At 43.1% G+C, this 11,480-nt stretch overlaps 3 protein-coding genes across 3 annotated transcripts in view; all 3 read right to left on the bottom strand.

Moving 5' to 3' along the window:
- Positions 1-3,872, bottom strand: part of LOC123182759 (uncharacterized) — a gene marked incomplete at its 5' end in the record, with an annotated part of 9,773 nt that extends 5,901 nt beyond the window's left edge. The window contains 1 exon segment of the mRNA XM_044595417.1: positions 3,851-3,872. Within this exon segment, the coding sequence (XP_044451352.1) occupies positions 3,851-3,872 (22 nt within the window).
- LOC123182760 (RGG repeats nuclear RNA binding protein A) lies at positions 287-3,931 on the bottom strand. Its single transcript, XM_044595418.1, has 6 exons — positions 3,500-3,931; positions 2,843-3,221; positions 2,608-2,749; positions 1,447-1,608; positions 1,300-1,362; positions 287-700 (listed from the first exon to the last, which is right to left on the bottom strand). Exons 1-6 carry the CDS (start codon positions 3,690-3,692, stop codon positions 509-511), a joined length of 1,131 nt encoding a protein of 376 aa, XP_044451353.1. The 5' UTR covers positions 3,693-3,931; the 3' UTR covers positions 287-508.
- Positions 3,932-4,885: 954 nt separating this feature from the next.
- On the bottom strand, positions 4,886-7,564 carry LOC123160289 (uncharacterized). The gene is made up of 7 exons (XM_044578094.1): positions 7,415-7,564; positions 7,130-7,255; positions 6,977-7,051; positions 6,550-6,648; positions 6,322-6,468; positions 4,981-5,107; positions 4,886-4,932 (listed from the first exon to the last, which is right to left on the bottom strand). Exons 1-7 carry the CDS (start codon positions 7,562-7,564, stop codon positions 4,886-4,888), a joined length of 771 nt encoding a protein of 256 aa, XP_044434029.1.
- Positions 7,565-11,480: the final 3,916 nt, after the last annotated feature.

Raw genomic sequence — 11,480 nt, 5'->3', positions numbered from 1 at the left:
CAAGGAGCAAACACCCGGCAATGCTACAAGTGGGAGCGTTGTTGCATGGCCATCACCACAGCTGCTGCAATGGGTACCTGGGTACAACGGCACCCCTGATGAAACCCAGCAGTGCTGCAAGCCCAATAACATGAGGATGTGTTGCTGCAACGAGAGGAGAAATGACGGCATGCTGCATCGACAGATCCAACAGACTCACAAGCCAGCTGATGCCGCTGTCCCCATATTATCACTCGCACCGTATCTGATGGATCACTCGCATCAGAGGACAGTAGAAACCTGAAGATGACGGACAAAGGAAGGAGCAGTTCATAGCCTACAAAATTCTGATAAGCGACAACCATCGGATTTACAAAGTCATGACAGACACAGGGATGAATGGTCCACATGCAGCAGAGTTATTTGTTTCAATATAGGATCCGTGCAGAAATATATGGTGATAGGAAAATCTAAACTTGACAGCGTCGATGATATTGGTAAAGGTGGCACTTGAGATGGTACAGCAATCTCACTTCCCACCGAGGGTTGGGAACTGGTTCTGGTCCTGAATTGCCGGTGCGGGCGGTGGGCCGTGATAACCCCCACCACCAAATCCGCCTCTGAAGCCTCCGCGGTCTCCACGGCCCCTGCCGCCACGGCCACGGCCGCCATAGAACCTTTCTCCTTCAGCAGGCTTCAGGAACTCGTTGATGCTCACAGACTACAAACATCAGAGAACAATCCGCAGTTAGTAATTGTTATCTAGCAGGAAGACCAAAGTGCAGGTATAAAACTGGGCGCACTAAGCAAGAAAGGTAATTGCTGTTTTAACAACAGGACAGGGGAATAACAGATGAATCCAAGACACTAACATGTCCAGAAAGGCCTACAATTTAGCACTTCAGTAACTAAGGGCGTGTACAATGGTTCTATCTTAGGAGTACCACATAGGATAAATGATGAAGTGGAGGAGAGAGAAACAAGATTAAGAGATGATTTCTTAGCATAATATCTCCAAACACATATTTAGGAAAAACTGGTTACTAGAGATTATGCTAAGAGATAACCCTTGTACATCTTTTTTTATTGTCATATCTAAACTACACGGTGGCCTAAGATAAGACTAACTTTATCAACCACTGTACATGCCCTAAGTGGTTATTGACAATATGTAGCATGATGTCTAGAAAGACGCAAACTGAGAATCAGAAAAGTTATTGCAAGATTGCACCAGCATCACAACATTACTGTTAGTATTTAGGCAGCTTAACAAGAAAAGTACAAATATTTCTAAATATTGCAAGAGATGTAATGTCAGACCTTCTTAGCACGCTCTTCACGTTCAGCATTCTCTTTCTTCTTCAAAGCCTCCTTATCAGCACCCTAAGGAAATACATAAAAAAAATCAATCACACGTCTCCAGGGAGTTAAGAGACATGGAGTACAAGGCATAATGGGTTAACTTACCAGTTTGATGAAAACTTCATCATTTCCTTTCTTGGTGGAAAGTAGTTGCATAGCCTGCAGATCCTTATCAATTTCAACCTTCCTCTCTTCAGACTTCTTCAAAGCAGCAAGTGCTTTCCTCTTCTCCTCCATTACTTTCTCAAATTCATCAAGAGTCATCTCCTAAGATCATCAAACATTTCATTCAAATGATTGCAACAAATATAGGTATACTCTTTAGAAACAAGCATAGCATACAGCATGACCTCAACAGATATATGATACAATAATACAAAAAGGAAATGTTTAAATACAATGAGAATGGCTGCATAAATCATGTCTGAACTGTGTGACTTGCCTGATAAAATGTACATGTGTGTAATAAACTAATAATCATTCAGCCACCACGAACACGAACAGAAGAAATAGCCATAATCAACATTAATTTGAAATTCAGACGATGGTATTGCATATCACGACCAGACTGACAAACTGCTGTAAATAATTATCTGTTGGTCTATGAATATCAAAAGCAAGGTGAAGAAATTAGCAAGTCCTTCCAAAACAGATGTTGTACATGATCAGTGAAGTGAGCAGAGCAAAGGCCTATGGCAAACTGCTATGCTTACTTCTGTCAGTCCTATAAGTACATACCAAATGCAAGGCATAGCAAATGGCAACTTTCGGGATGTTACGAGTCCAAACAAATCAATTAGACAAGCATGCACTTGTGAATGCACTAATTGAACACTCAAAGAGAAATATTGCAAAAATCTCACTGGCTCGCAGAAGACAACAAGATTACGAAGTTATCTCTATATTTAAAAATCCATAATAAAAGAATGAAAATTCCAAGCTAGCAAAAAATGCAAGACATAATAGTGTGTATGAATTAAAGCAAATGCATGCTGCATAAGACTCAATATGACTGACAAACCATGAAGCGAAACAAAACAAAAAACAATGGGGCGAGATAAGTAAAATACAAAAAGGATAACTATAACTAGACTTAAAAGTAGCAAGCCAAAACCCACACTTTGTTCAAGTTGAGAAGAGAACTAAATGTGCATGTCATTATGCCTTAGAAATATAACTATAACTAGACTTAGAAATATAACTATAACTAGACAACTTTATCAAAAAATTATCATTCATAAGGACCACAGCGTGAAGGAAGCATACATTATCCTCTTCCTTTTCTTCTTCCACAACTGCAGCGCCATCTTTGGTGGCCTTGTTCTCATCTGCCTGTGGTGCATCCTCTGGTGCGCCCTGCTTCTCAGGTGCAGGGGCCTTCTCATCCTGCTTCAGGGCCTCAGTTTCCCTGGTCACCAAAACAACACCACAGGTTACCTCCCATTTCACCACTCTGCATATAAATAGCCTACATCATAGAGCAGCAGAGCAGATATCTTACTGGGCAACAATTTCATCAGAGGTAGTTCCCCAGTTCCCACGGCCAGCACCCTCGCGTTTTATCTCATACCCACGGCCTGTGCCGCTTTGGCGCTCATAGTTCCTTCGAGGTGGCCTCTCAGAATCATCACCAAACTCGCCTTCACGATACCCACCACGACGGCCTCCCCCCTGGTAGGGTTGCCGAGGGGCCCTCTCTCTATCCTGGGCGCCTTCCTCACCTCCAGTTCTGGCACCATAACCTCCCCTGTAGCCATTTGTGTCTTCACTGGCGTAGTCGCGATTCTGACCGTACCCTCCTCGGCCACCTCTGCCTGAGCCACGTTCACCGCGACCATATCCTCCACGGGAGAGTGGACCACCACCACGAGACTCATTGGCTGAAATACATACACAGAACAGGAGTTAAACCCGCACAAAAAAATGGTCTTTCACGGCAGCAATGTCTAGAACTGAATCAAAATCGCCAACTTCAAAACAATCTTCATCAACATGAATCTTTAGTGTAATTGCAGATACTACTAGTAACTAGCAACAGACTATCCTACAGCAGTTGCCGGAAGGCCACCTTTCCGCGAAAAAAAAAACTTCCCGCGGACCCTAAACCCCAGATCCAGCATCTCCGCAACTCGCTACTAAACCCGGACCCTGGACTTACCAGCCTGACCAGGCGGAGGCGGCTTGGTGGGCAGATTGGCGACCGTCCGCGCGCCGCCCTTGCCGGCGGCGGGCGGCGCGGCGGCCTTCTTGGCCTCGGCCTTCTGCGCCAGGGCGGCCGCCTTGGCCAGGAGCTGCGTGGGGTCGTCGCCCTCGTCGTCGCCGAGGAGGTCGAAGGGGTTCACGGTCGCCATGGATGGCAGAAAAAGTCAGGTCACTCTGCGCTCGCTCGCCGGGATTTGTGTGTGGGGTGACCGGGGAACTGCCCTACTCGCTACCAGTCTCTCCCGCCGGACTTCTGCATCGCCATCGCTCGGCCCGGGGAGGATTCGCGCGAGTCTAGGGCTCAGACGGCGGCGGCGGCGGCGGCGGCGAGGGGATGGGGACGGAGCAGGTTGGGGGAGAGGGGGTGTGTGTGGGACGAAGAAACCCTAGCCGCACTATCCCGGACTAGTACTAGTGCCGCGAGTCCCTATCCCCTCGCTGTCGTCTTGCCGGCCGAAATGACCGCCGTGCCCTCGCGCCGATGGGCTGTTTAGCTGGAGGTGGCCCGGGGATTTGGGGTGATTACGGGATTTCACGGGTCGGGTAGGGCCCTCGGCGCTCGTGGGGGCGCTGGGCCGTGGGATTCCGATCGAGCGGCTGGGATCGCCCCGCGGGGGTTCGCCTGTCGGCGTTGCGGTATTCCTCGTGGTGACTGCTCACTCGCGGCTCCCGAATCGTGGCTTTAATCTAATTTTTAATTGAAAAATAATGCCTGTTGATATACTGCAGGGTTTTGGTGACCAGGCTGCAGAATTTTTGAAAGATTCAAAATTCAATCTTTTTAATTTCATAAAAAAATTAAAAACAATATGCAAGTGTACAAGGATGAAATGTATATGTGTGTAATAATTCAGGATGAAATACCTTGAAATGCGATATGTACACAAAAAAGAACAAATTCTTGAGGATGAATAGTAGCATCTGCTTAAAAGCTCCATATTTGTTTTTTACGCACAACCCTCATTTCAACGTGTTTCTTCCTGGAAATTTACACACATGTACATTGTGCCTCCATGTATATATGTATTTTTTTAAAGAGATTTGGAACATATAAATATGAATTTTAAAATTTGCAAATGGAGGCCTCCAAAAGCAATTTTTGGTTCTAGCCACTAAAACATCCCACATTTGATTACATAAGGTTTATATAGAACTAACGGAGACCCAGACCAAGTTCATGAGCTTATTATCCTAAGGCGTAACAAATGTGATAGGATTCTTTTTTTGACGTCCTTGTGTCCCCCGAGATGAAACAAGAAAATACAAATCTTAACTCTCCCAGGGTAGAACAATCTTACAGGAATACGTATAAGTGTATAGCCAAATTTATGTGGCCACTAGATCATGTAACAGTATGCACGAACCTAAAGAAAGAAATATGTGCAACACCTGCATGTATAAATAAATACCATATCACTGATGATAAGGGGAACTTACATCTATATGAAGTATGTTCATTGCAATTTTTCTTCTTCCTTGTTGATGATCTTCTGGGCTTCAACGAACTTTCAAGTGTTTTGCGAGCCTTCACATTCTTTCTCGGTTTTTTGCGGAAAATCTCATGCTACGAGGAGAATTAGCTAAATATAAGCACCAAATATCTATAAATTGTTTGTTTATAAAAATTTCAAAACTTTAATGATGTCAAAGCAGTATATTGTTTGATAAAGTTGAAAATTCAAACATTTGGACATGTATTTGACTAATTACATAATATATTCGCAATATACATAACTACAAACAACACAACATATTATGCAGATTTTTTTACACTTTTAAGCTGACACATTTATGATATTCAATTTTCATGTTATGCTGGTCTAAGCAGCAAAATATGCAATATCAGTACCATGGAGACACCGCTCTTACAGGAAGTTTTGTAGGCTGTTCAAAGATACCAACACACCAGTAAAGAAAAAGAATGGTGGTTAGTTCCAAGTACGGTCTAATGAAGGTAGACCAAATGCATGCATATTTTAGAAAATGAGTTCCTTTTGTTATATTATTAAATTACATTACATTTGCATCGAAAAAGCTATGTTGTCCCTATTGTAGAGAAGAAAGTATGTTTAATTCTGGTGTCCACACAATGAAAAGAAAAGCAACATTATTTGTTATTCCAACCTATGATGGATATACTTTTTGGCAGAATGGTTTGATACAAAATAATTTTCCGTATCAATATAGTCGAGGTGCACACACATTTGTATGATGGGAGGGCAATCCCAAAATACATGGTTGCAAAAAACCGAATCAAGGATAGTCATTTGGATATGGCACATGGAAAACATATGAAAACTACATCAGTCATACATGAATCTTCCATGAATAAATGAACATGTGAAACTAGAATGATAACGTAAATTCCTACAAAATGAGAAGTAGAAGAATGCATTCCATAAGAATCCGAAAGCATCAACCCTATGACCCGACTTCAATAAAAGATAGATCAAATGATCATAATCATATAAAAAAATAGAAATTAAGCCAGCCTAACTTGACTATTGATTTCAAGAATAACACAAAAAGCAAAATTTGCATGATAACAATGTCAAAAAGATTTTCGATCCACAACTTTTGGGATATACCTTATTATTTACACATGAAAGGATGTGTGCATGAAGTATATATTCACATTTTAAACAGTATAATATCAAAATAGGTCAACAATGTACCTTCTTCTAAGGCAAGTGAAGTCTTTAAAATGAAAACTTTACTTTGAGATGAGATATTGTTGGAAGACCATGACTCGGATAAGACATAATGTTGGAATGTTACCATATCAGCAGACTTCTCAAAATTGTACACTTCATGCACGCTTGCCCTCTGAACAAGTGCATGTTTTTTAACTTCCCCGGTATTAATGTAGTGAGTTGCATAATTCAATGACCTGAATACTTTGTGGCTAACAGGATCCGTGAAGTACTGCATCATTAATCATGATCAAAAATTGAAAAATATTTCAACAAAGAACGAAGGAAGGGTTTTATTTTTAATTTTATATACCGAGTCTTTCCTTATTCTTTCCTCGGATTTTCTGTATACGACCTCTTTGACCCATCCTTGTGGCAGCCCATGTGGGTTGAACTCCACTGTTGCTAGAATCTACAAAGTAAGGCATCAAAGCTTTGGGAAGTCAATTCATCATAGACATAAATAATTGCTTATATAGGGATAGTAAGAAATGCACATTATCTTGAGAGTCTGTGTCACATTGCCCATCTGTATCACATTTGAATATTTTCTTTTCCTTAGTATAGAGTAGTACATCCTCTTTAGAAAATACTCGTACTTCCAATGGTGAGAAAAGATAAAACTGCAAATAATAATAATAATACAATCAAATCAACATTATTTACAAAAGTGAGTAAATTATCATCTTGCCATTTTTAGTTAGTGTTTTTCTAGGGCATGTGAAGGGGATAAAAACTACCTTGTACATCTTCTCCATCTTTTCTCCCCCTGCTCTGACCTCTACCAACCATCCATCCGGAAGCCATTCGTGTGCCTATGCATATAATGATAGAATGATATAGATAATGGATATAAAAGTATACAATGGCCTCGTCATAGTAAGAAAATATACATGAGGCGTGCTACAAGCAACACAATCATTAGATTCGATGTAGTGTTCCTCCATCTCGGAGAAAAGGTAGTCCAAGACCTGTTCCTTCAACCTGAACTTGACCCCCGTGACTGGAGATATGAAATACTAAAAGGGAACAAAAGTAAAGGGAAAATAATCACATATCTCCAGTAGACAAACCAACAAAATCTAGAAAAAGCATACAAACTTGTATAAAGAATGAACATGTGTTGGATCTATCTAACAACATGTATGTGTGCATATGTTTGGTAGTACACATCATACCTTGTAGAGGGCGCCATTATCATCACGTCTGACCTCCATGATCCAGCCATCTGGGAGCCAATCTGGTGGCTGCTCCATGCCATCTTCCAACTTCTCCTTAAGATCCTCCAGTAGTGTCACTTCCTCATCATCTGAGATTGATTCTTCCATCCTAGAACCCTCAAACTCGAGACCTTCTCTTTCAAACCCTCGCCTTGTTTTTTCAGATCCAAAAGAGCATGAGAACGAGAGTGTTGGCAAATCTGGGAGTGGCTAGAAATCTAAACTATTCGGTGGTAGAAATTCGCCGCCGCCGCCGCAACTCGATTAGGGCTAGAGAGCACACCAATCACCCACAATTGCTCTGTTCGCTACCTTTTATAGACCGATCTTATTTCCCTCCCTGGCTTGGGCCAACAGCTATGCTAGATGGGCTTCTTGGGCCAGTTAACCACAAGAATAACTGCCCTTAGGAAGCCACGGGGATGGTCATGCTCAAGCTAATTCTATGGCTATCCAATGGACAGAGATGGCCATGGCATGTGATCTGACGGCTAAAAAGGCTAAATGCATGAGAAGGCTAGGAGAGTGCCCAGTACTGTTCTAAATGTGCAGGACCATTGTTGTGAATCATGTGAACAACGCCGAGTGACATGTTATGATAGATAGTACAAATAGACAACTAGGGCTGGACCAAAAGCTCATAGCTGGCAAGCTTAATGAACGCTCGATAATTCGGCTCGTTAAGCTCGTAGCTCGTTTCTTAATGAACAGAGCTAATCATTGATTTCAGCTTGTTAAGCTTAACGAGCGAGCTAACGAGTTTCACGAGTAGCTCGTTAAGCTCGTTAGTAACAACACAACACATATTTTCATCTTACGTGACAAACTTTTTGTAGCATCTCAGCGCATCTATTCAATCTAATCGACATATGCGGCAACAAACTACTGCAATTTTTTTTTGTAGTCACCATATTTCATCTTGGAATCCGCACCTACACATTCATGATGTACAACGTAACACATTATAATTTGTTAACGAGCGCTCGCGAGCTTAACGAGCTTCAAACGAGCCGAGCCAAGCAGGGTTTTCTACTCGTTAATCTTAACGAGCCGAGCCTTAACGAGCACGAGCTTAACGAGCCGAGCTACTCGTTAGTCCACAGACAACTCATATAATGGGGTGGTTGGAGTATCCGAATTTGGATTTTAGACTTGGGGAGGGGGGGTTGTGAAATTTGGAACAATGTGGAGAAGAAAAACAAGTTGTAAAACGTCAAGGAAAAAAGGCTGAATTCCTTACCAAAAGTGAAAGATTTGTTTCCACTTGTTAATAATGAGATGGAGTATAGATTTGTTTTCTGAATCAGATGGAGTATAACTCGTGTTCATATTTTATTCATAAAATGTGCCCCCTTTATTGTGTATGTTCATTACTAGAAAAATAAATGTTTGTATGTATGTGCATATCATATTGAATTTCACTAATTCTTGTGGCCAAAGAATTACATTTTACAATGTTGATGCAGATAAGTCCTTTCCATGTCATGCACTTGCCATGTCATTTAGATATAAACTCGTAGCAAGTTTTACAATGCATCGTGCCAAGTTTGATGAACGATCTTTAAGAGGGAGTTATGTTTGATAGTTGGGTTCAATCTTGCAAATAAGCTACCATAGTGACATAAAGTGAAAAGGGCATGTATTGTATTGTTGCCACTAAGAATAAAAAGAGAGTTGAGTAGTTGTCCTTTAAACGCAGTGCAAAGACAATATATTATCGACATTATGTCGTCTTACTTGATGCAATGCTCTATTTTGCTTCACTACTGCAGGATGGCCCAAACGCGACACTACAATCAGAGACCCTTCAACGAAACTGTGTGCGATGCCATAATCGCAAATGGTGGTGTAAAAAAACCGTCAAAAAAGGTGCAAAACGTTTGCGATGACGGATGCATCAAACACGGTTCAGATATTAGTTGCGTGTGCGATGCAGGGCATAAGGTTCAGCTAAATTAACTGTTTGGGATGAGGAGGAACAAAAGAAATGGGCAGCCAAATGAAGGCGTGTGCGATATACAGCATACGGTTCATTAGGATGAACCGTGTGTGATTAGGCAACACAATGGAAACGGTTTAACTAAACAAGATGTGTGTGATACGCGACAAACACGTCCATAATCAGAAATGTGTGCAAAGACCAATAATAACACAGACGATTGCTGCTAATAAGCGTGTGATTTGCTCTGTCTATAGTAGAATAACATGTGTATATATATATATATAACTTGAATAAACATCCAATTACATAAGTGACTATACAGATCATTCGCACACACCTCAATAAACAATTGCATGCATTCTAAAGTAGGAGAAATGATCGTCTAGCCAGGGCCATCGCCCGCTCCGCCGCCGAGGCTCGAAGGCGGGAGGTGGCCGTCGTGGCCACCACCCCACTGCCGGCCACTGTGGCCATCACCCGCTCCGCCACCGCGGCCCGAAGGCGGGAGGTGGTGGTCATGGCAGCCACCCCGTCATCGGCCGACGTGGCCGCCAGCCCAACGTCGACCGCCGAGGTCATCACCCGCTCCGCCACCGCCGCCCGAAGGCGGGAGCGGAGGTGGATGCCCGCACGTGCGTCAGCGACCTTGCGCGCTACACCGAATTCCTGCGGGAGGAGGAGGAGCGCCTCGTTGAGCACGCAAAGAGCCTTACCACCGCCGTGGCCGCGGCACACGCCGCCTCAGAGGCGAGGAATCAGGAGATCTACGAGGAGAACCACCACTTCGAGAGGGGTCGTCTGGAGTGGCAGAGGGCGTTCAGGCGAGCGTCGCTGAAGCTGCAACAGTGGCAGACACCGTATTGCGGTTGCCCAGCTCGTCGGTAGGCTCCTCCTCCTCCGCCTCTTACTGAGCGCGCTCGGCAGAGGAGAGACAGCCGGAACTAGTACAAAGCCCCTCCGTAGTAGTAGTAGTATTTATGGGCTATTTTGTTCAGTTCATCTGACTATAGATGTGGTGGAACTGTACAACGTACTTAAAATTAGCTAGTATATATAGTTGAACTAGCTATTTCAGTACGTGGTTGGCAATAATTGGGGAAAAGTTTGGTTGGTTCAGCTGTCGAATTGAACGGTTTGTATAAATTAAGAATGACTGCTTAATCTATGAATGAAATCTATACTTAATTACTGAATTTTAGTTGCAAAAATTAGATAGTGCTAGTGATTTTTAGCTGCATATTTTGACAAATCATAGTGTTACAAGGATTGACAAATCTTACCAAATTTACGTGGTTGCACACGGGTCATCAAAAACAACCGTTTGCGTTGAAGGGATGCACAAATCCTGCGCTGCTCTCACTTTGCATACGGGTGTTCTATCTAAAACGTTTGCAATTAAGAGCTGCAGAAATCCTGCTCGGCACATTTTCTCTTGGCTTCCTGGGAAAGTTGTCGGTTTTGCATACGGGTGTTCTAACTAAAACGTTTGCGATGAGTGTTTTATATTTAAAAAACCGAATTAAATTGCGGCTTGGGCGCCATTAATGGAGAGGATGCAAGCAAGCACTACAAAAAAAGACACATCAATGACATTTTGGGCCGAACGAATTTTTTTCCTGTCATACATATGACACTTCTATGACGATAATTGTGACAAAACCCGGTATCATCATAGATGTGGTGGGCTCCTACTTCTATGATAAAAAATCATGACAAAAAATGGGCTTTTCATCCTGGGCGGGCCGGAGACGCAGCTGCATGACATTCTTTGGGCCGTCCATGACGGAAAAAACCGTGGTAGAAGCGAGGGCAAGGAAAATTTCGGGGAGTTCCCGGTTACGGTGGGAGGTCGGGGGCCGAGCGATGCGCGTTTCTCTCGTACACGTACGCGCGTGTGTGCGAGGCGTTGGCTCTAACTGAACCTGAGCGAGGTGTTGGGCTCTAACTGAACCCGAGCGATTGCACTGCAGGCTACGCGTTACTGAACCCGAGCGATCGATCGATGGCTATTAACTGAACCCAATCGAGCGATTCCTTCGCTACTGCTGCTAACTGAAGCCGATCGATGCTGCCTCTGGGATG

This window comes from Triticum aestivum, chromosome 1D, assembly GCF_018294505.1.
Source record: "Triticum aestivum cultivar Chinese Spring chromosome 1D, IWGSC CS RefSeq v2.1, whole genome shotgun sequence".
NCBI lineage: Eukaryota > Viridiplantae > Streptophyta > Magnoliopsida > Poales > Poaceae > Triticum > Triticum aestivum.
This window is presented reverse-complemented; position numbering and strand designations above follow the sequence as displayed.